Source organism: Podarcis liolepis (genome assembly GCF_965112155.1).
Source record: "Podarcis liolepis genome assembly, chromosome: 8".
In the NCBI taxonomy this organism is placed as follows: Eukaryota; Metazoa; Chordata; class Lepidosauria; order Squamata; family Lacertidae; genus Podarcis; species Podarcis liolepis.
The window spans coordinates 22,654,332-22,678,109 of record NC_139560.1 but is presented as its reverse complement, the minus strand read 5'-3'; the positions used below and the strand labels follow the sequence as shown (position 1 = coordinate 22,678,109).

The 23,778-nt window shown below is 39.8% G+C and overlaps 1 protein-coding gene and 2 long non-coding RNA genes across 4 annotated transcripts in view; 2 read left to right on the top strand and 1 right to left on the bottom strand.

Moving 5' to 3' along the window:
* DCAF13 (DDB1 and CUL4 associated factor 13) overlaps nucleotides 1-13,383 on the top strand; it is a 22,215-nt gene extending 8,832 nt beyond the window's left edge. The window contains exons 7-11 of one of the 2 annotated variants that reach the window (XR_014529082.1): nucleotides 2,117-2,199; nucleotides 3,398-3,562; nucleotides 6,917-10,063; nucleotides 10,785-11,755; nucleotides 12,423-13,383. Coding sequence is in view for 1 of the 2 variants with exons in the window: in XM_083516854.1 (XP_083372980.1) it covers nucleotides 2,117-2,199; nucleotides 3,398-3,562; nucleotides 6,917-7,052; nucleotides 11,592-11,755; nucleotides 12,423-12,510 (636 nt within the window). In the remaining variant the exon portion in view is untranslated. The remainder of the gene's footprint in view (nucleotides 1-2,116; nucleotides 2,200-3,397; nucleotides 3,563-6,916; nucleotides 10,064-10,784; nucleotides 11,756-12,422) is intronic. The other variant, XM_083516854.1, reaches the window with a different exon arrangement.
* On the bottom strand, nucleotides 4,631-23,778 carry LOC310713240. Its single transcript, XR_014529131.1, has 3 exons — nucleotides 23,309-23,778; nucleotides 6,215-6,248; nucleotides 4,631-4,771 (listed from the first exon to the last, which is right to left on the bottom strand). It is a non-coding gene; the product is annotated as an uncharacterized lncRNA (long non-coding RNA).
* Nucleotides 14,598-15,362, top strand: LOC310713274. The gene is made up of 2 exons (XR_014529175.1): nucleotides 14,598-14,716; nucleotides 14,828-15,362. It is a non-coding gene; the product is annotated as an uncharacterized lncRNA (long non-coding RNA).

The window sequence follows — 23,778 nt, the reverse complement described above, 5'->3', positions numbered from 1 at the left end:
CTGACTGCATCTTATCCCTGTTGAAAGCAGAGGATCAACTAAAGAGATCTTTCATAGTAAGCTGGCCTGAGTTCAAGCTGGTCTACTTTCAACTGATGCCATGGTGATGTCAGGTGATGGATGGGTGAGCCCACACCTATCAAAAGTGGCCTGTGCAGGGGGGGCGGGGTAGAGGAACACCTGTTGGGCTGTATCCAGTTCCCCACCCCTGCTTTAGACTCCTGTAGGGAGATAGTGGAGGTACGAAGAATGCTTTGAACACAATACCTACCCTTGGACTCTTTGCCTGTTGAGATAAAGCAGGCACCTTCACTGCACTCTTTTCGACGCCTGCTAAATACATTCTTGTTTAGACAATCCTACCCAGAAGCTTAGGGACGCGGGTGGTACTTGCCGATCCGAAGGTCGGCAGTTCAAATCCCCGTGACGGGGTGAGCTCCTATTGCTTGGTCCCTGCTCCTGCCAACCTAGCAGTTCGAAAGCACGTCAAAGTGCAAGTAGATAAATACGTACCACTCCGACGGGAAGGTAAACGGCGTTTCTGTGCGCTGCTCTGGTTTGCCAGAAGCGGCTTAGTCATGCTGGCCACATGACCCGGAAGCTCCCTCGGCCAATAAAGCAAGATGAGCGCCGCAACCCCAGAGTCGGTCACGACTGGACCTAATGGTCAGGGGTCCCTTTACCTTTACCCAGAAGCTTAGAAAGTTGAGGTCATTATAATCTGTTTTAGTATCATAGCTTCTGTATTTTAAAAAAAGTTTTTAAGTATTGCTGTATATGTTTTTTGATTTTATTGTTTTACCTTTTAATACACCACTTTGAGGTTTTTATAATCAGGTGGGGTGGGTGGGTGTGTACACACATTAAAATAGTGCGGATTTGGAAAAGGACTGTATCATGGGCACCTCTCCATACCCTTATGCGTCACACTTCCTTATACTAATTTCTGTTTCTCTTAGGTTGTGAGTCAGCAAGCTGGAGTCTGACTTTTTTTTAACCTGTGTAAAACACTTAGGCTCCCTTTTCCCGGAATGTCATTGCTGTGGAAATGGAACATTTCAATACACAACATTGTCTGTGGATTAGAATAGATCATACAACACAACTGAAATTTTGTTTGTGTGGTTCAGTTCATGGTGTGGTTTGTTCAGTTATTTGGTAAATAAATGGTACAAGATCATGCTATGCAAATAGTTTCCCCACCGAAAAGGAGATATTCGAAGCCTCTTCAAGGTTCAGTAAAGGTGAAAGGTATTCACTGACTGAGGATAACAAACTTCCTTCTTTGGCTTACAATATCTCCCAGCTGTCGCTACTATTGCCTTTTAGAGTGGGACCGTACAGCATATGGACTGCTAAAGACTTTTCAACTAATCAGCCTTCTGCCAAGTAGGGGTCTGGCTAGAGTAAGTTGTCAGTTTTATCCCTTCAGCAGAGGATCAGGGCAGTCTCTTTTCATTGCCATCTGGATTTTTTTCAAGCCTTGTTACAGAGTTTCTGATCAGCAAAGCAAATTACTACCAGTATGTTTCAGGGTCTGCATTTAAACCAATTAACATAATTTCACAATATCTACCCTCCATAGAAGTCTATCCCAAGTAAAAGAGGAATGCCCAAGCCTGTAGTTTTCATTGGTGAACTACAGGTACATTTCATTGGTGAACTATTACCTCAGTAAAGGAATTGTCATCGTATGAGAAAAAATTATTGTGCATTATGGTTCTTCTAATACCTGTAGAAACCTAAGTGAGTTTGAGATCATGGGACCTGGATTTTTTTTAGTAGTCCTGGCTTCTGTGAACAAGAATCCATTGGACAAATATACTTGATGATACCTTGTCATCTTGTCCAGCCTTCTTTTCAGAAGCTGCTGCCATGAATACCTTATTTTGAATCTGCAGTTTTTGGGCTGCATCCTGAGTAGTTTTTTTGTTTTGTTTTTTTACTTGCCAGTTTCTTTACATATGTTTTGTTTTTGGGAAATTCTTGATGCTGACACCACCATATTCTACACCTTGCACAGACATGTTGGGAACTTGTGGAACTTGGACCAGTTGTCTGTATAATTTCTAGTGATTATCTAATAAATGTTTGAAAAATATTTAAATTTCCTCAGGTTATCTTGGATATGAGAACAAATACGCTTTGCTGGAATCCCATGGAAGCTTTCATTTTCACTGCTGCAAATGAGGACTTCAAGTAAGAATTATTGTTGCCTTACTTGCTCTCCATTTAGACTTCTGTAGTTATTCAGAACATTTGTAATTTTAAGTTTTGACTTCTGCTTCGTGTAAGGATATGGTTTTTATAGAAGTTACAAGGAGGCTGTTGGATTTTAACTTTTATCTGGAATCCAAAGAGCTACTTATTTAAATTGTTTTGACTTGTTGGTTTTTCCATCTGTGAGGGCCTTCAAGATGTCCAATATATGATAATCAATTTGGCAATTCCTTCAGGAAACCTCGGAGGAGGACAATGGAAAAGAAAGCAAATCAGAAACAAACAATGCCTGGATGAAATACTGGGCTCATAGATAAGGAGGGGGTTCAATAGATCATTGCACGTGTATCAAGTTGAAGCTCACTCAGAGGAGAATTGGCCTCTAAGGGTAAAATGTACTCCTGGGGTCCAATGGGCACCTGCCATGCTTGCTTTGTAATTTACTGTATTTTTTGCTCTATAAGACTCACTTTTTCCCTCCTAAAAAGTAAGGGGAAATGTGTGTGCGTCTTATGGAGCGAATGCAGGCTGCGCAACTATTCCAGAAGCCAGAACAGCAAGAGGGATTGCTGCTTTCACTGCGCAACGATCCCTCTTGCTGTTCTGGCTTCTGAGATTCAGAATATTTTTTTCTTGTTTTCCTCCTCCAAAAACTAGGTGCGTCTTGTGGTCTGGTGCGTCTTATAGAGCGAAAAATACAGTATTTTTTCAGAAGAGTGTACAAGAAAAAATAGAAAAACTACTCCAGTGCTTTTAAATTCCTTTATTATGACACTTCCTAATACAGTCTTACCTTATGTTACGTCCACTTCATGTTATGTTCTTTCAGGTTATGTCCCGCCACGACCTTGAAGTACCGGAAAGGGTTACTTCTGGGTTTCGTCACTCGCGCATGCGCAGATGCGCAAAAGCGGCAAATTGCAACCCGCGTGTACACAGACATGCCCCTGCGGGTTGCATTCTTTTCATGTTGCGAACGGGCCTCCGGAACGGATCCTGTTCGCAATCAGTGGTACCACTGTACAAACAAAATGCTCTATCAAAGTCAGACATGGGTACAAAGATTTTGAAAATACATTTGATTATGCTAGTATTCAGCCCCTGGAAATGAAGCTTTACCTGAGCAATTGAACATAATGGAATTAAGTGTAAAGTGTTAACTTCCTTTCTTTTGCAGCTTATATACTTTTGATATGCGATTTCTTGACAAGCCTGTAATGGTTCATATGGATCATGTGTCTGCAGTCCTTGATGTGGATTATTCTCCTACTGGGAAAGAATTTGTTTCTGCCAGCTTTGATAAATCTATTCGCATTTTTCCAGTAGACAAAGGTCATAGCAGGTCAGTGATTTTACAAATAGGCTTCTCTTGGGACCCCCCTCCTCCTTTCCCACCATTCTTAATGCTCTCATTAACTTATTTAATGTGTTTATTGAGGAAGGATATATCCTCCTACCAGTAGTTGTTTGTTGCTTGCACTGAAAAAATAATAATTCACAGCTGTTGAATTTCCAGTTGAATTGTCCAGTATTTCAGTACTTCCTATATGTTAGAATGTATATTGAATTTACAAACTAAAATTGATTGAGTTCTAAATCCTACTTTAGACTAGCCTAATGATGGGCTCACTCAGTGGGATTTTTGCTTTTGCAAATCCACCCTTTCAAGAGTCTTGTGTCATGTATAATGGTGAGGTGCTCAAGAAACAAGTCTGTCAAATTCTCCTGTGGGGCTGGGAGAGGTCAACATGTGACCCACTGGCAGGATCCACTTCCCTACCCCTACTGAGAGCCAGTGTGGTGTAGTGGTTACGAGTGGTAGACTCGTAATCTGGTGAACCGGGTTCGTGTCTCCGCTCCTCCACATGCAGCTGCTGGGTGACCTTGGGCCAGTCACACTTCTCTGAAGTCTCTCAGCCCCACTCACCTCACAGAGTGTTTGTTGTGGGGGAGGAAGGGAAAGGAGAATGTTAGCCACTTTGAGACTCCTTCGGGTAGTGATAAAGCGGGATATCAAATCCAAACTCTTCTTCTCTTATTCTACTTATATAAAGTAGCTCTGTTTTCCTTCAGAATAGAGCTTTGCCTCTCAGGAGTTCAAAATATAAAAATACATAATTAAAGGAAACAGTTAAAATACAATATTGACAGACTGTGTTGAGACACAGTAAAGTCATTCAAACTCAGAAAATAATGTATACTTCCAGGATCCACATAACCTCTTTAATGATATCATTTTAAAAAACATGAGTTTTGCGTAGAAGTAATATTTTACTTATCAAAGGCACGTTGCTGAACTTATTTGTCTAATCCAGGAGGCTTCTTTCACAGTCCCAAGGGCTCATAAGCCATGGCATATTTTGTGTTCCTAATTAAGCCCTGAATGTGAAACTTGAGAAGACAGAAGAAATAAGAGATACTCTGTTTATTAAGTTCATTAAAAGCCCTTGGCAAATGAACCAGATGTTTGTGTGATTAAATGAAAGAATCAAGTTATTCACCCATATGCTATTGTATTGCTCTTGTCCTCAGAAGAGTGATTTTTCAAAACCTGTGACAAGCAAAAGGCACAAATAAAATATTTTTTTAAAAAGGAAAGGATTAGTTGAAAGAAGCATCTGAAATTGCATAGAATTATTTTCTTCCAGAGATCAATAAGGAGAGTAGAAGGCACCAATAAAGGCCTTTTCTGTACTTTTATCAGAATGGCATGACTGCTGTTAAATATGTCATGAAGCTAGTGATCTAATATGTTAAGGAGTGATTGGACCATTCTTCAAAAAACTAATAATTTGAGCAAAGGGGAGACTTGCTCTTTAGTTACTCTCTTTTGTCTACATAATATATGAAAAACAGTTAATATTTTATATGTGCACAGCTCAAGACTCATGGGGCTCTGGCTTGCTTGTGAGGTCCTCCTGAACTCCTTAACTCATATATAAGCATGCACATATGCACATACTTCTTTTCAGGCAAACCTCACTGAAAATATTGGGTGAGATTCAGTATAGCAGAAGATGGTATCCACTACAACCCCCTGTGCACCCCCAAAATCTGCTCTGGTGCTTTGGGAGACTCCTCTTGGGCAGATTTTTGGGGTATGCAGGGACTGGAAGGGGAGAAAAGAAACCACAAGTCCAATTACACAAGCAGATTTCTAGCAACTAGAGGATGAATATTGTTTGATGTTGCCCACTGTTTATAGTTGAAACTATAAGCACCAATTAAAATTATATAACACTATATGATATCAATCTATATAATAAAATGGCCAAGACATACTTCAAAACTGCATCTCCCTTCATCTCAGGGCAAGATTGTTTTTTAGTAGCCCTGTGGTGGTAGTGAATAATAAAATAAAGCTATGAATATGTATTCATGATTGTAATGTGCTTTGGTTGCATTCCGATCTTAATTGAAAACAAATTAGACTACTGGGGACATAAGCAAAGTCTCCATGTAAGTAGTAATTATCATCTATAGCTGTTCTATGTCTTATGTATTTATTTTTAAACAGTAGACTTGAATGAAGAAAAAATATAGGTTACAATAAATAATATAACCAAATGAAAATAATTGTAAATTGTACATAGTTGTTAAATAATTACAAGATGGGTACTCTGCGCCTTTATAAATATTTTAGAGTATAATTTAAATCAGAACAGAGTACTTGCTCTAATTTAAGGCGTTATATCGAAGAGTGGAACTCATTTTGCGTAACATTGCTTTTGCAGCTCCTTTTTTCTCTCCCACAAAAAGCTATTCTTGTGGATTGAGGGACCCTTTGGAATAATGTTGCTGCTGCTTGTTTTTATTATTATTATTATTATTATTATTATTATTATTATTATTATTAGATGATTATTATTGAATTGTCTTACACACGTTTCAAGCCAATGTGCAGGATACAAGAAAAGAACTATTAAAAAACCCCAGTTAAAACCAAAAGAGAAAACACCAGCAGATATATATTTTAAAAATACAAATCAGATACCTTAGCAGAGACACATTCATCCAGCTTGGAATGCCTGTTGGAGAAAAAATGTTCACAGTATCATCTAGGTTTCATCAAGATAGTCTCTGCTGAGTTTCATCTTTGCTGCCACAAGCCAAACTGGTCATGTGACTTTCAATGACATATGTTTCAGTTGGTTTTTTGCACTTAAGCAGAACTAGAACCAAGCAGGTGTTGACTGAGTTTCTGACTGAATGTCAAAAGCTGATCTATATAACAGCTTCAACGCCTGGTATTGCCAACTGCACACCTAGTTAATGGAAGCTTAGCTGATAGTTAACCCTCCCCCCCCCCCAAAAAAATGAGTTTGGTCTTCCATGTGCTCAGAGTCATGAGAACAGGCTAGAAGTTGTCATTATTAGCACAGAGATGATTCACACGACCACTGTTTATCTCATCTGTGTATTCTGGTAACAGACATCTTCCTTGAGGTGTTGGGTAAGGGCCCCAGAGATAATTATTTTTGAGTCTTTTGTATGCAGTTAGTAATTTCTGAGGATTTAGGTGGTGCTACATATTGTTTAATTTGTCAGCAATACACGTTGTATACCTTAAAAATAAACTTATTGGTCCCTTTTGTGAATAAAAAATAACACTTTCCAGTGTTGAAAGGAAAATGCATGATGAAAGAAAACATCAGTATAAATGTTCCAATTTAATAGGTGTTTTTGTTTGTTTTAGAGAAGTCTATCATACAAAGCGAATGCAGCATGTCATTACTGTTAAATGGACATCTGACAACAAATATATCTTGTGTGGCTCTGACGAAATGAACATCCGTTTGTGGAAAGCTAATGCTTCTGAAAAACTTGGTGTGGTAAGTAAATTCAAATTGTATTTTTTTAAGTGAATTAAGGTGACAAAAATATATTTATGTATTTAAAATGCTGATATTTAATTTGGCTTAGTTGTATGCATGATAATCTTTCATTGCAACCAGCCTGCCTTGAGTTTGCTCATTTTCTTTATTATGGTATATATTAATATCAATTTAATAGAACTGTTCAGTGGCTCAGTTCACACGTACCGCTAAGAGCAAACCATGTGTTAGCGTGAGGCTGTGGGTTCTCAGAGAGGTTATTGCTGCCACTGCAGTCCTCCCCTATTTCCACGGCAGTACCTGGGGCTCCTGCTCTTTGTTTTCTCCAGATTGTCTCCTCCAGATTTGTCGGGAGCGAGACAAATGATAAACCTGAGTTTTTTTATGACACATTAAATCAGACTGGTTTAGCACTGGCTAATGCACCAGTAGGACTGGGCGAGGAGCACAGAAGTAGCTGTTTGGCTAAATGCTCCTCAAGAGATTAGTTGATCATTCAACTCCATGCTCATATGATACTGCAAAAGATTAAGCTTCTGAAGAAAAAAATATGCAAGAATATTTAATGCATAGGAAGTGTCATGCAGGCTATACCATTTTGTTTTCTTTAAAGAAAAACAATATGAATAAGAGGAGCTTCTCCGTCATTGCAGAATTCTCCTCTGTCAGAGATGCACTGCACAATTTCACTTGACGTTTGGATTAGACCTAAATACACTGCTTAGGTTGTGGCTTTCATAGTTGATGAATGTTTATTTGACTGGTAGTTGTACTTTGACACTGAGGCTGCTCAAGTATTCATCATTTCTGACATTCATGTTTCCTTTGCTTCATTAATGTATTTGGCGTTGCACTCATTACGTAAAATCAGTGGAACACTCTAGCAAGAACAGCATCTCTGCAGGAGCCAGAGGCGCTTACCCTGTCTACACTCCACTGACGATTAAGCCTATGATATTCTGGGTAACTGTGGTGGAGATAAATGACATCTAGTTGTTACAGCTGCAGGAGAGTGTTCTTTAAAAAGGACTGTGCTGCTTTCCAAAATAGAAACTTTACGTTTCTGCATCTGTGCAATGCAGACTTTGTGAAAGCAAATCTGCTTTTAAATTGCAAAAGTTGCACGCAATTGTATAAGTTACATGAGATGGGCATTTTAAATATCTAATGTGGTGCACCTGATACAATTTAGACAAGATACACACTAATCTTGGGTATCTTCTTCACAAAAAGAAAGCTACAGTTGTGGTCTTGATAATGTAAATGAACTAGTAATTTCGAGTATTCACTCATTGTAATGTTTTGTAGAACTCTCTTGGATTGTATAACAATTAGTATGGGGTTTAGTAACGCAATGAGCTTTTATAGCCCAGTCCTTTTGAGTTTCTGTCTGAAGTAGTAGCATATAGGCACAAATATAATACTCGAAGTGCTAGTGTGAGGCCTTTGCTTCTGCCTTTGCTATATAACAGGAATCATCTTTAATCTTGGATCATAGTCTCACCCTTAAGCCCAGGACAGCCCTCAAAGCTGATGCTTTGGAGGAAGTTACTCTGGCCTGTTTGTGCTAACAAGAGCAAGTTGTCAATATGCATTGAACTGAGGTCAGGGAGGTGATGATACAATTGTGCATTTGCTTTTAAAAAAAGAGATATTGAGATTTCTGTTCTAGGTGTTTATAACATGATGGGGCTATGAACATAATGTGAATATCAGGTGCAGTTCATGCCTAATCCTGAGACATGCCCCTGGCCTCTGCTCTACTGCCATTTTGTGAAAATTCATGCTATATTTCATATTATACTGACCTTTGTATGAATGCCCCTCATCATAGATGTTACCCTGTCACTTTTCCTCCTATTCCAAGCTCCCTTCCCCCTCTTCCCCTTCCTGATTTTGCACACAGTCACCTACACAGTAATTCAGGAGTGCTGTGCATATAAACTCACAATATTGTTTTTGTCTGCAGAAGGAGCAGGGTTCTATCAGCAACCATTTTTTAAAGTAATTTCCTTTAATTAAAATGAAAGCCTTTTAATTTGGATTGCATTGACTATTTGCACTGCAGGAATGCCTGGAATGTATTGCTGACTAAACAAACTATTATGGGATGTCTTGAGATAATGACCAAGGAAAAATATCACATGTAATTTGTAAAGGATTACTGTATTTCATTCCTGTAAATGTCTGCTAACATTGATTCAATTTAATATCTTATATTTGAGAGCTAAGACAACTCCAGCTGGATGTTTGTATCAAATGTTTTCCTCTAGAGCCCAAAAGGTGACTTTCGTTATTCGTGTATCATCAAGATGCTTAGGTTTTGACTCTATAGATGAACAACCCTCCTCCTGTTAATTCATTAGACCATTTTATAGATATATAAGGAAAAAAATGAAGGTGTCCGGAAGAGAGGCTAATTGAAACCATCCTACTCAATAAAATAAGCTATACCTAACTAAGCAGCTGAGTATAATGGGCTTCTGCTTCCTTGCTTCCAGCAAAAAATTATTCCTACTGGAGTGATTAAATTCTGCGTAGATTGCCAGTAAAGTGATAACAAATAGGCAGCCATTTTATAAAGTATGGCAAACTTAAATAATAAATATGTAAGTTCTTGCGTCATCTTCAGGTGCAAGTATTTATCCATTTGCGATTGGATCCAAAGGTGACCTTCACAGATGGACTTTGATCCAGTTGTGGTTCCTGCTAACAAAATTGGACAGAATGTGACTTCTAGTTATTTCCCCTGCAGCTTTCTATCCACATCATCTCCCACACTGAAGAGGGTTCTTCAACCCTCTGTGGCAAAATTTCAGGCGGAAGGGGGGAATCTGTAAAAGTCACCTCCTCTCCCCACTCCTTCCATTAGTGGGTGCTGTGAGTGGAACTCTCCTCACAGGGTTATTGGAGCCCTAAGATGCCTGATGAAAAATCCAAAGAAAAAATGGGTCATGTTAATGCTTTCATTGGACTGAGCAACTTGGAGATGGTAACTAGTATGGGTGGTGCTGTGGGTTAAACCACTGAGCCTAGGACTTGCCGATCAGAAGGTCGGCGGTTCGAATCCCCGTGACGGGGTGAGCTCCCGTTGCTCGGTCCCTGCTCCTGCCAACCTAGCAGTTCAAAAGCATGTCAAAGTGCAAGTAGATAAATAGGTACCGCTCTGGCGAGAAGGTAAACTGTGTTTCTGTGCGCTGCTCTGGTTTGCCAGAAGCGGCTTTGTCATGCTGGCCACATGACCCAGAAGCTGTACGCCAGCTCCCTCGGCCAATAAAGCGAGATGAGCGCCGCAACCCCAGAGTCGCCACGACTGGACCTAATGGTCAGGGGTCCCTTTACCTTTACCTTTATGTAAGTAAGATGTGTTCCCAGAATGGTTTTAAGGTAAAGGGTAAAGGTACCCCTGCCCGTACGGGCCAGTCTTGACAGACCCTAGGGTTGTGCGCTCATCTCACTCTAGAGGCCGGGAGCCAGCGCTGTCCGCAGACACTTCCGGCCAGCGTGACGAAGCTGCTCTGACGAACCGGCACCAGAGCAGCACACGGAAACGCCGTTTACCTTCCTGCTATAAAGCGGTACCTATTTATCTACTTGCACTTAAGGGTGCTTTCGAACTGTTAGGTGGGCAGGAGCTGGGACCGAAAGACGGCAGCTCACCCCGCCGCGGAGATTCGAACCACTGACCATACGATCGGCAAGTCCTAGGCACTGAGGTTTTACCCACAGTGCCACCCGCATCCCCGCGGAATGGTTTTAGGTAGCACTTTTAAGCAGACTTACTTGAAAACAAGTTCTACTAGTTCTTGGTTTTTCTGAGAGTCAAATCAGCTTTGACTACATTTTTGCCCATTTTTGTTCCACTGCTATTGGAACGAACTATTTATTGAATTTGTATACTGCCTTTTTGCCTAGGCACACCAGGAGTTTTACAGTTACACAGTTTTGCCACTCACTCACCTGCAGATAAAAATGAACCGTGAACAGCCCCCTTCCTCCAGCCCTCCTCCTTCCTTCTGACAAGGCAAATGATGTTTTTTGGCAAGTGGCAAAGAGGTGATAGTTTGCCTGGCATAGGCCCTGATGGTATCTCTGCTTCCCTCTGAAATAGACAATTAATCCACTCCAGGGACTACTTCATATTTGCTGCCTCTTCTAATGGGCAGGGTGATTGCTGTTAATTGGAGGGTTATTTAACATGTGATTTATTCCTTCTTACTACTCTTTCTGCCCCCTCAACCTGAATAGCCCACTTGTGGGGGATGAGAGAAGAATATACAGTTTCTAGTATATCTTTTAAAGAATCCAGTTTCTTTTTCTCTCATGCTTGCACAGTGTGGGATTGCACAGTTTTAGCTGATATTTGCCAGGTTCTTGGAGATCTGGCAGTGACAGTTTTGTACCTGTTAGCGGACACACGGGAACCAACAATACTTCTTGTGGATTTGCACACTTCTAAAACTGTTCTGTCTTGCTTTATGGAATAAGTCATCTTTACCACCTGCTCAGTTTTAACACCAGGGTCTGTTTCTGTAGCTTCTTCCTCGGGAAAAAGCAGCTATGAACTACAATGAGAAATTGAAAGAGAAATTCCAGCACCACCCCCAAATCAAACGTATAAGTCGCCATCGACACTTGCCAAAGATGATCTACAGCCAGGCCAGAGAGCAACGCATCATGAGAGAAGCTCGTCGGCGAAAGTATGTTACTTCTTAACTTTACCTTGTTAAATTATATGTTATATTGGGCCATTCTTTCAGCTGGCCCAGCAACACTTTTGAATAGATTTAGAGGAAACTTGCTAACTTGAAGAGCAGTTCCGTTTACTCTTTTCTATTGAAATATTACCAAAATGAAAGAAATCTGTATAGGAGTCTATTGGCAAGCCTTCATTATTTTATTGCATATTATTCTAAGGGCAAGAAGTTGGACTAGATGATTTATTGGTTCTTGCAAATGATTCTGGAACATTTATTTGTTAATTTAAGCAATTAGATTGCATGAGGCAATGGGGTGGAAAGGGAAGTCAAAGTGGTGGTAAATACTCACGTTCAAGAGAAAAGGAACAGGTGGTTTCTCCATGGAACAAAATAGACGATCCTTAGAAATAGTAGAGAACACTATAAAATACATTATTCAGTTTTGTTTTAATTGAATCTGTTGCCTAAAAGAAGCAACTCAAAATGAGTTTCTGCTCAAGTTTATGATCTAGCAGCCAGTTAGTGATTTTCCAAATATAGTAGGGCATTTTCAGTATATTGTTTTTTAGAAGCAATGTAGAGTATGGTCAGTTAAGTACTTTGTTTTTTAAATAAAATTATACCCGTTGTGGCTGAAATAATCTAATTTTGATGTTTTTTATTCTAGGGAAATGAATCGACGGAAACACAGCAAGCCTGGATCTGTACCGCTTGTGTCAGAGAAGAAGAAACACATTGTGGCTGTAGTGAAATAATAGTTTATATAATGGCCTGTTTTATTGGTTGAATTCTTAAAGACAATGTGCACATCCTTTTGTTATAGGAGATAATTCTGACACTTTTACTTTTTAAATGTCTCCATTACTATTGTAATGTTTGGATTTTGCATTAAAAAGTCATTTAAAATTTTATATCTAGATATGCTACTGATATAGTTTAGGTTAATTTTGTGACCTCCAGTAGCATTTCATTCTGTTGTACCTTCTGTCAATTCAATTTTGTGTCACCTGAAAAAGAGACACAGGTGTTGTATCCACTGCCAAAAAGGATGAACAACTTCACTATGCAACAAGCAGCTTTCCCTTTACTAGAGACTACATAAGCATTCAGCATGTAATTTCTAAAATCCTATGAAGAGTTCTTCATAGGCTAGATAATTTAGGAAGCCCTAGTGTTATGACACTTGCCTGTGTTTCCTTACTGCACCCATCAACATAATTGGGCAGTTGTCAATATGTGATATTAAAACAAAGATTGAATTGACAACCAAAAGGAATTGAAAACCAATAAAGATACTTCAAAATAAAATCCAGGAGCAGGACCCAGTAAAAATTCTGCCCTACTCAGATTTTTCTTGAAAAATTCACATAGACTGTTAGTGATGTCCTCCATAGGAATAATTCAGTAAGTACTCCTGAGACAGAAAGTACTGGTCTCATATTTTTGCATCTCCAAGTAATGCTGGAAAAGAAACTGAAACACTTGAAGAATCTCTGCCAATCAGTGGGAAATGGACCAGTAACCTGACTTTATTTAAGGCAGACTTTGTTTCTGGGATTTCTGCAATAATTTAAACCATCTGGGGGGCATCGATTGATATTAAACTGGCCAAACATTTACTAACAGTTGCCTTGTTTTCTGCTTGTAGTTATGGCTCACAAAATATCTGTGCAGTTTCCTCCGCAAATGATCATCAAGCCCTGTGGTGATGGCCTGGAACTTTGCATTGTGTGTGCTATTCATTACCTACTTCCAGTTCTAACAGTTGCTACTTATTCCCTGTGTCGAGTCATAGTGAGCTATAATCGGCTTCTCTAGGAGAAGTGTTTCTAATTGTGGGATTGGGTTAACGATCTGTATCTGAGCCTTCAGCAAGGAGCTTCTTGCATCTTAAGTGACAGGAGTAGGATCAGCATGGTCCTAAGTGCTAATTTTTCTGAAGAGAGCCTAATGGGTGCAGAGCTCTGCAGAGGATTTTATTCATAGGAACAAAAGACCTGAAGAAGGAAGAGGATGTTGACCATAGGAAAATGCTGCATCATAGATGAGATGGAAGTAGCACATCAGCAAATTTCTTTACCAGACTGTGTTGATGACAGGAAATGATTTCTCATGCCATAAGCATTCAGGACACAATAAGCCAAAATTATTTTTCCTACAAAGCAAGTAATCTAGTTTTTAAAATTGAAGGAGAAACATTTAATTGGTACAGCTGGATAAATAAAGGTGTATTTATAGATAAGCTATTTGAGGAATAGAGCCTATTGGTTTTTTTTTGAACTAGTTAAGGCAAAAATTTAATCTTTGTGAACAAATCCATGGACAATATTTGCAGCTGCATCTTTTTTGCCATAGAGTATTTGCAATCAGAAAATACTGGGATGTTTCTGATAAACCCGTTTTTCAAAATAATCCTTCTCTTTCTGGTTGTCTCTGAAGCTCCAAAAACATCAGTGAAAAAAGCATAGAGTAAGTAACTGAAGTATACCTGAAGGAGCGTCTCCACCCCCATCGTTCTGCCCGGACGCTGAGGTCCAGCGCCGAGGGCCTTCTGGCGGTTCCCTCATTGCGAGAAGCAAAGCTACAGGGAACCAGGCAGCGGGCCTTTTCGGTAGTGGCGCCCGCCCTGTGGAACGCCCTCCCATCAGATGTCAAAGCGATAAACAACTACCTGACATTCAGAAGACATCTTAAGGCAGCCCTGTTCAGGGAAGTTTTTAATGTATGATATTTTAGTGTTTTTTTTGGTTTCTATGGAAGCCGCCCAGAGTGGCTGGGGAAACCCAGCCAGATGGGCGGGGTACAAATAATAAATTATTATTATATTATTATTATTATAACTGGATTAAAATGGCAATCTCAAAATGTAGAACAAAATGGAACCCATTTGTTGGGAAAGTTTATGTAAAGTATCTCTTTTTCAAATATTCTATTCAAATATATGAAAGTAACTATTATTTTGTCATACTCACTCTAAAGGATTCTAATACAATTAAGCTTTAGTGACTTATTTTATACTTCCATATTTAATAATAAAAATTCACTCTATATGAAAGTAAAAGTATTTCCCAGTATACTATTATATACACCTTTGGGGGTTTTGTTTATTGTTTTGCATTTTTTGCTCTGGCCATGTTTGCCTCTGGCCACACACATCACTGGTATGTGGCCCCCAGAAGGGTTCCCATGAGGTAATGTGGCCCTTGGGCTGAAAAAGTTCTCCCATGCCTGGGTTGATTTATTTGAACAGCGTATAATGTGACCCCAGGGAAGTGCCTCTATATATATACACACACACCATAGTTAACATTTCTTAGCATTTCTGGTTTCTGAAAAAAACCATGTAAGTCTGAATCAACTTTATGGTCAATGCTGCCCATTTGTTCTGTGCTGAGAGAATAATCAGAGCAAACTCCCTTCAATAAAATGAGAAGTAGCAAACTTACAGGAACATGACTAAAGTGGTGCTCTTCAAAGTGCCAAAGCTCAGATTACAGGAATTCATCATATCCATGAATCAGATAGCATTGGTCTTGCAGTGTAATTCTACCTAAATTATGTTTGTCAGTTGAGAATGCCAAATTAAATGCTGTTTTGTCAAAATTTATTGCTGCTGTTGGGAAACTGCTTTGATGACATGACAACCCCTCTTGAGAGAGGAGGAGGAGACTGCTTAAACCATTCCTGTTATTGTGAAAAGATGGGGCAAAGTGAGTTAAGACACCAGTGGCTGAAAGATTTCTACCTGCTGCACTGCACTGGTGAGAGAGATTACATTATACAAAGGCAAAATCCCAGAGGAATGTCTCTTGTATGTATTCCATAGACATGAATGGGAATTAACTTTTTAATATTTTTTGAATAACATATAAGGCAACAAATACAAACATTTGCTGGTTGGGAAGAGAAGAGACAGCAAGCTTGATTATTGTGTTCTTTCCTCACTGGTGCGGATGAAAGGACAAAAATGTGCATTGAATACTTTATCAATGGTTTGGGACCAGAATATATCAGAAATGGCATACTCCCACCGTCCTCAGCATAAGCCTGTCAGGACCTTCAACATTATTCATATCTGCATAGTATCACCAAGTAGAACTGTTTAGGATATTGAGAGATAATTTGAGTTTTGCCATTGCCAGGTTTGAAGGGGCCATTGGCAAATGCCCATCTGGTTCATATATCAGTGAATCTCTCTGGTACGAAAAACGTAATACCAGGCGTTGGGGGAAATTAAAATGGCAGCATCACCATCTGATTGCAAAATAGTTCATTTTCTAGCATAGACATTCTGTTTCATAGAAATAATGGGATTTTGCTAAGGGAAGTTTAGAGTTTGTTAATCCTCTAATGAACAGTTCTCAATGTGTTAATTTGTTTGTACTCGGTGCACAGAGAGGTTTTCCATTAATGCACACTTTCAGTTGGAACTCATCCAGGTACCGTAGGTATTAATAACACCATGGACGAAAACTATATGCAAGGTAAAAAGGACAGAACATAATTATGTTTTTTCCTTCTTTGCAAGAAAATTGGAACAATGAGGGTTGTATGTGTTGAGAGAAAGAAAGGGCTTCTGAAACACTGGTAATTTCTATACATAATACACTTGAAGCCAAGGGTTCTGCATATATGCCAAAAACACAAATACTCTGACACCCTGTGTGAGCATCCCAGGATTTCTGGAACTGGCATGCTGGCTCCAGAATCCCCAGAATGCTCTTTCGAGATCTCTCAGAGCTGTCCAAGTCCCCATGAAATCTTGCGGAAGCATCACAGACCTGGAGAGAGCCAGTGTGCTGTAGTGGTTAAGAGCAGTAGACTCGTGATCTGGTGAACCGGGTTCGCGTCTCCGCTCCTCCACTTGCAGCTGCTGGGTGACCTTGGGCTAGTCACACTTTGAAGTCTCTCAGCCCCACTCACCTCACAGTGTTTGTTGTGGGGGAGGAAGGGAAAGGAGAATGTTAGATCCTTCGGGTAGTGATAAAGCGGGATATCAAATCCAAACTACTCCTCTTGCTTCAGAAGCAAAGCTGAGAGCTTAAAAACTCTATGCCAGAAAAATCCAGCACAAAAAGAGTTTTTAAACTGTGTGTCTTGGTTCCTGAGCAAGGTCCACTCCTCATGCTGGCTTAATTTACAGGATGTCAACCAGCTAGCATTCAGTCATGTATTGCTGAAATTGCAGAAGTTACATGTACATAAGATGTGATCATACTGTATAATATTATAGTACCAGATTAGCCTGCATCTCTCTCTATATGCACACAAAACCCCATTATCTTACAGACATGTTCACAAAAGTATTACTTTGGGCATTTTTACACAGGGGGTTATTGCAGTGGCCACAGTTACTTTAGGAACACAGTACTGTCTTGCTTTGGTGAGGAAATTAGCAAGAAGCAGTAAATGGCGATATAAACAAATGTAGTTTATTTTCATTTGGCATGTGTATTGGCATACATTTGAGTGAAATGGCTTTTGTCTTGAAGCAACCATACATAGATGTAGAACAGCAAGATGGTTAGCTGTTACAAATTATATACGCTATCCACATTCACGATGTCAGGACTGTAAGCTTAAATAATTGCTGTTACAGAGAGAGAGAGTGCTTTATACGAAATAGAGTTGGGCACCAGAGGACAGGGCAAAATTGCAGCCTACATGCACCAGAAGGGAAAGCTCAAATGCAAATGACTATGGTTTGGAGTAATGCGTAGGTTCAGAGACAATGCAATGAGGGAAATGAGAAAGGTATAGATAAGAGGAAGGAGTGAGACACTAATAATTACCTGTGCCAAGGAAGGGAGAGTAAAGAGAAAGCATATGCTCACTGCTGAATCCAGACTTCCTGGCAAAGGCTAAACACACTTTGTATGGTGGAGAAACAGGCCTGGGTACAATTGACAGCAAAATATCCAGAAAAGGGGTTTTTAGGCTGAGGTGATGGCTGGGTGGACATCCTTGTTAGCTTACCCTTGAAGTAAATATCACTACCCTGGGTTTCTTAGAATCTTCCTAAGCAGCTGAAGGGGTTCCTAATAAAGTTCAAGAAATATAAAAGGCTTCCTTTTGAGATAACAGCAGGCTTATGCCTGCTAGGGTCATGACTAATCTGAAGAAAACAAGCATGTCTGAGAAGCAGGGAGGGGAGGCAGGTATAAAGGGCCTAGGTTTTGTTCATGCAGGCATCAGTGAGTTGAAGCAGACTTGAAAAAGAGTGGAGATGGTGGGTGGTTCCTGTTTTGGTTCCAATAATTTATGTATTTATTTAAAATACTAATTTATATTAAGTGTTCTTTTAAATTGTTAAGAATTAAAATTTGAAAACCAAATTCCATACAGGTTGATTTCTTAACACTTGTGTGTTTTCTTTAGCACTTGGGACAACCTGGTGATAGTTGCACTGTTTGATTCCAACCAGATGTTAGCATATCATTTCTTTCAAACTGATAGGCATGAAAGTTGTTGGGGATTTGGTTGTGAGCAGCTGAAGGGGTTCATTTAAGCTGAAGCTTCACTAGAGCCTTATTTCGGGGCAGGTTTTGTATGCCCAACAATATAATGAAATACTGTAAAGCATGCCCCATGTCACGTGCAGAATACAGTTCAAACATCATTTAGTGACCACAACTCAGCTAAGAACTCCTAAGGGAGAAATTGAAATTTATAGAATCCAAGCAGCTCTCATTATGGAAATTAAACTCTGAGTATCACTTTGCCAAGATCATTCAACTAGCGCAGCTGACTCTTATTCTAAAGCAGTGAGATCAATAGAAAATGGAAGAAGCCCAGAGCAAAAATTCTTTGTAGAATTTAGATCTTCCTTAATGTTTTCAGAAAACTGTTTCAGGTGGCTTTTAGACAGGCACCGTTATTTAGCTGTGGGGATCTTAGAATACAGTGGTACCTCGGGTTAAATACGCTTCAGGTTACAGACGCTTCAGGTTGCAGACTCCACTAACCCAGAAATAGTACCTCGGGTTAAGAACTTTGCTTCAGGATGAGAACAGAAATCGTGTGGCAGCGGCGGAAGGCCCCATTAGCTAAAGTGGTGCTTCTGGTTAAGAGCAGTTTCAGGTTAAGAACGGACCTCCAGAATGAATTAAGTACTTAAGCCGAGGGACCACTGTACTGATTTTATTAACAATGTACCAGTGCACTAGTCCAAGTAGGCACAGGCAGGAAGCAAACTATTTTTGTGTTCCTGTGCCTGTGTACTGACTGGTGCCTAGGTATGAGAAGTTAGCCTTCCCTTTTTCAAGACACTATCTGAAGCGGGATATGCTGGATTTTGTCCCTTAAGATGGCAGTTCCATACACTGTGTACTCTGTATAATGATATGTGCATGGTTTTATTTAACTAAGAGGAAATACCACAGCAGCAGGGTATCACCTACTGACAAAACACTTGTTTTGTCGCAGCCTCTTTATTTATAGATATACAGGTTGGCTTTGGGTCAACAAACAGCGTCCAGAAGATACTATCTTCAGACTGGGAGTAAGAGATCAAGAACCCTGTGCCTTTAGCTATCAATTTCTCACTTAGAAGATGTTAATTATATTGTTACCTGGGAATAAAGTCATCTACAATGACCCATACATTCTAGTAATAGCTAGATCACTTTTTATTAGTTGGAATGGGGTAGTTAAGCAACAGTTTCATTCGTCTTTCCCCTTGTCTATCTAAAGTGACTATACACCAAGAAAACCAAGTCTACTTTTTCAACAGGCAGCAATTGCTTGGCTTCAATTTCATCCCACACTCAATTTGAGAACATAATCTTTTCCAAGAAATGAGTATCATAGTCCTTGGAAAATATGATATTCTGGGAAGACCATCCTACTTGTTGAGAATACTGTTCATTCATTGCTGTGATAGGGTAGAGGTTTTATTTTCCCTCAAGAAGGAGGTTTTAATTCTCTTACAAAGAAATCCACACCAGACACAGCTCACTTGGGAAACTACCAGTCTTGAATCTGTTCTTCTTGGACATAGACCAACATCTGAAGAACCAGAGGAAAGAGTAATTCTCTCTCAATTTCAAAAGAATACATGAAAGGTAGGTGGTATGTCAGTACTGTATAGATGTGTGGTCAGGTACCAGGTGTGTGGGCAATTCCCAGCTAGTTTTTTTTTAATCTTGTCAGACGTCTGAAAAAGGAAAACCCAAACCAATTACTCATAGATGCTGACAACACAGGAAGACTTGAAAGCACCATATACTGAGTGACAGAGGTCCACTCTTATGTCAAAGTCTCTATGTGGCTTTGCTGCCTGGCAACACTACAGAAGACCAAAGATGAAGTCAGGGAAATGCTGCCTGAAGAATCCTGGTACCATATGGACACCAAGGTATTTCTATTGCTAATACTACCCTTGAATGTGATTATATTGTATGTACAAATCTTTTGCAAGTCGCTTTGAAAGTCTCTATAAAACAGTATATAAGTAAAACAAACAAACATCTTAATAAATGTGATCTTCTTGGTCATGGAAAAATATCATGTTTGCCACCAAGACAGTTTGCTCTGATATATATCTAGTTGTTTCCTCCAGTTCTGAAGTTGTGCTAACTCATTTTGAAAGAAGCCTGTAGCATTTCAACCCAGTAGCTAGCTGCTATAGAACTTAATTTACTATAGTTCCTTGGGTGATTGTTCTTTACTTCATGGATTTCAATCAGGCAATAATAAGATTCTGCTGAATTATTTGAAACAGTGTTTAGATTTATTAGAAGGGGTAAGAAATGAGAAACTGGACTGGATGTTAGCTAATCAATGACCCTAATACAGTAGATGCAAATAATGTATATATTGGACAATATACTCTAAGCTGGACACAGACATTTTCAAATTATTTCACGGCTGTTTATTATTATATCACATAGGAAATTATTCCATGTTCAAATTATTCCTAGCTGGACTAGGTGCAAAGCTTTCTGCTTTTGGCAATAGTAGAAATAGTAGACATGTGCTGGTCGCTGGTGGGGACCTTCATCTAAGCACAGTCACAGTGGACCTTATTTGTCTTTTTCTCTTACATGTCTCCACCATAACTTTTAGGCAGGTAGCACATAGTAAAAAGTTTGATCTAGCATAATATAAATAGAGTCTGTTGAATTAATTTTATTTTTGTTATAGACCATACAAAACTGCCATCAATTCGCTCACATCCTTGTCCACAGCCTAAAATATAAAACCATGAATCCAGTACTTTATACTGCCATTGTGGTGCAAACACAAAGATTATAATCATGGATCCTCATGTCTTTTACATGGAGGACCTCAATTCCAACCCACTATCAAATTATAGTTTGTGATCTGCATAGACTCACAATATACAAATAACACAGTGCTTTGTGACACCTTCTTTTGGGCATAGCAGAAATAGCAGGTTGCATTTCAAAATGTTTACTCCAGCTTTGTAGGTTTTTAATGAGTTACTGTTTTAACCGCTTCTGTCCAGCTGTTTCTAGTGACCATTGTTTGCAGGATTTTTAAAAACTATTCTATTGATGGCTTTTAAATTAATTTATGTCATCTTGTACCGTTTCGTATTGGCACTGATCAAACTTCATCAATTAAAAAAAAAAAAGTAAATGAATTGATGTAACATTCATGGAACTACTGTGGGGCAAAAATCTAGATTGGAAAAAACCTGTTTCAGAAGCACTTTGAACCCTTGAAAGTGTTACATTGAGTGCCAATACTAATAGTTAATACTGCATCATAAAAACCTAAATCTGAGGTACAGATTTTTATGTAGTGTTGAATGCATTAAAAAAAAAAGATTTTACCAGCTAGTCTCTCAAATAACCAGTTTCCAGGGCATAACTGTATTGAACTGTATCTGAGCTTGTCTGTAAACATTTTTTACAACCATCTGGTACAATGTTATGATATGAATGTATTAAGTTAAGAGGCTTCAAATGGTAAGTGTGTTTAGGAAGAGCTGGAACTATATATTTTATGATATGTGAAGCATAATTTGTTGTTGGAATGGAAAAATCATTCAGTCTGGGAAGTATCATTTCCAAATTCCAGTTTTTGTGACACAGTAATGAAAAGACTCACTTGCATTGTGATTTTTACAATGCAGTGATCTGATATTAGTATAAGTTTAGGAAGTGTCTTCAGCCTTCCCCAAGCTGCTGCCTTCCAGATGTTTTTGGAGTACAGACTGGGGCTAGTGATGAGAGCTGTAGTCCAAAACATCAGGAAGGTACTAGGCTCGGGAAAGCTGAGGAAAAAAATAACTGTGATACATTTTTTTAAATACTCATTTTATTAAAAATAAAATTAATAACTTATAGGACTTAAATGGGAAAACTATGTGAACACAATGTATTCTGATCCCTTGATGTAGATTACACACAGAGCACACATTGGATTCGTGTTCTTCATGCTGAAGGGCTAAGCCATGGCTATACAGTATGATATGGTTTGATGTAAGGATACATGTTAAACTTCCAAGGATCTGTGAGGACCCATGCAAAAAGCCAGATGATGTTGGAAAGATTATTTTGGATAGTGTAGGCGAACTGTGATTATATAATAGATTTCAATATTCTATTTAAAAAAGGATACATGATGAGAAGATGTGCTACAAATCTAGGTTCCAGCATCGGTGCACTACAAATGATTAAGCTCATTTTTATGAGTTACTGTGTCATCATGAGTACAAATTAAATGGATCTGGAGCATCTAGGTTTTTGCATCACAAGGTGGAATTTATAATCATTATAACGAAGCCCATAGGTACTGATGTGAACTATGATTTGATGGTGGAAATGGGGTAATTTTGTGTAAAAAGCACAAGGACTTGCGTCTTGCAACCATCTTTTCGTGCCATAGCAATGTCATTAACTTATGAATCTGTGCTTGTTGTGAAGTCAATATAAGAGCCACAAAGTTTAATATATGGGATCCATTTTTTGTGCCTCAGTGATGCCACGAAGTGCTGGCTCCTTGATTTATACCATGCAGTCTACACCGATGAATGCAAGATTTGGGGAGACCTTCTATAAATAAGTTATGAAGATCCTTCTTTTTGTGCCACAGTGGCAGTACTACAAAGTACTGCATCTGTAATGTTTACAGATGTTTTCCCCTCCCATGGAGACATTATAGATGTCTAACTGAAGGCACAGGTGGCTTCCAGGTGACAAGAGGAGCCACAAACCTTGCATCTCTCTACATTGTGTTGCCGATTGCCTAGCTCAGCATGGAAGAAGCGAAACCATCCCAAATGGAGCCAATGACAGGGAAGCTGCCTATGTTCTGCAGTGTGCCCTGTAGCAGTGTGACCATCCCTTGCCCTCGACCCCGTGCCTACATGCCCAAAGGGCTGGCCACAGCTGCCCTAAAGCCAAATACCTATGTCCAGGCCTTTATATCCCCTTATTAAATGAATCTAAAATAGCAACCGTCCCTTGGTTATGTAATCCCAAACACAGATTACAGCCCCCACTTTAACCCATAGCCAGCTGCAGCTGTCTGTCCACCCTGTTAGCGTTTCCCCTGCCCCTTGGCCAACTGCCACTCGTTTACATCTCCCTACATGTGAATGTGACAGCAGGGCGAGTTGAAGTTACCGAGGGAGCAACAAATCCGCCTTGGGTCCAGACGAGCCAGAAAACTACCTTGACACATCTCTTTTTCTCCGCGAAGTTGTACCTCTTCCTCCTCAGGGTTTCCCCTGGCTCAGCCTTGCCTCTCCTCACCCGAATTTCGGGTGTATGTGGGGAGGGGGAAACTGGCCTCCCTTCTCTTCCATGCCACCTTTTCTCTCCGCGCTTCCATAGCTCGCCAGAAATAACGGCTGAGGCAGGCAGGGCGCTTGTCTGTCACGCTCTCCGCCCCGCCCGCCGCTCCCTCACGGCCGTTCGCCCGGCCTCCCTGGAGCGGCTGGGCCCAGTCCTCTCAATTGCGCGCGTCCCCGGTGCCACTTGGCTCCTCCCCCTTTTGCCTCGCGTGATTTTTATCGCAGCCATTCGCCTCCTTACCCCCCCCCACCCCCG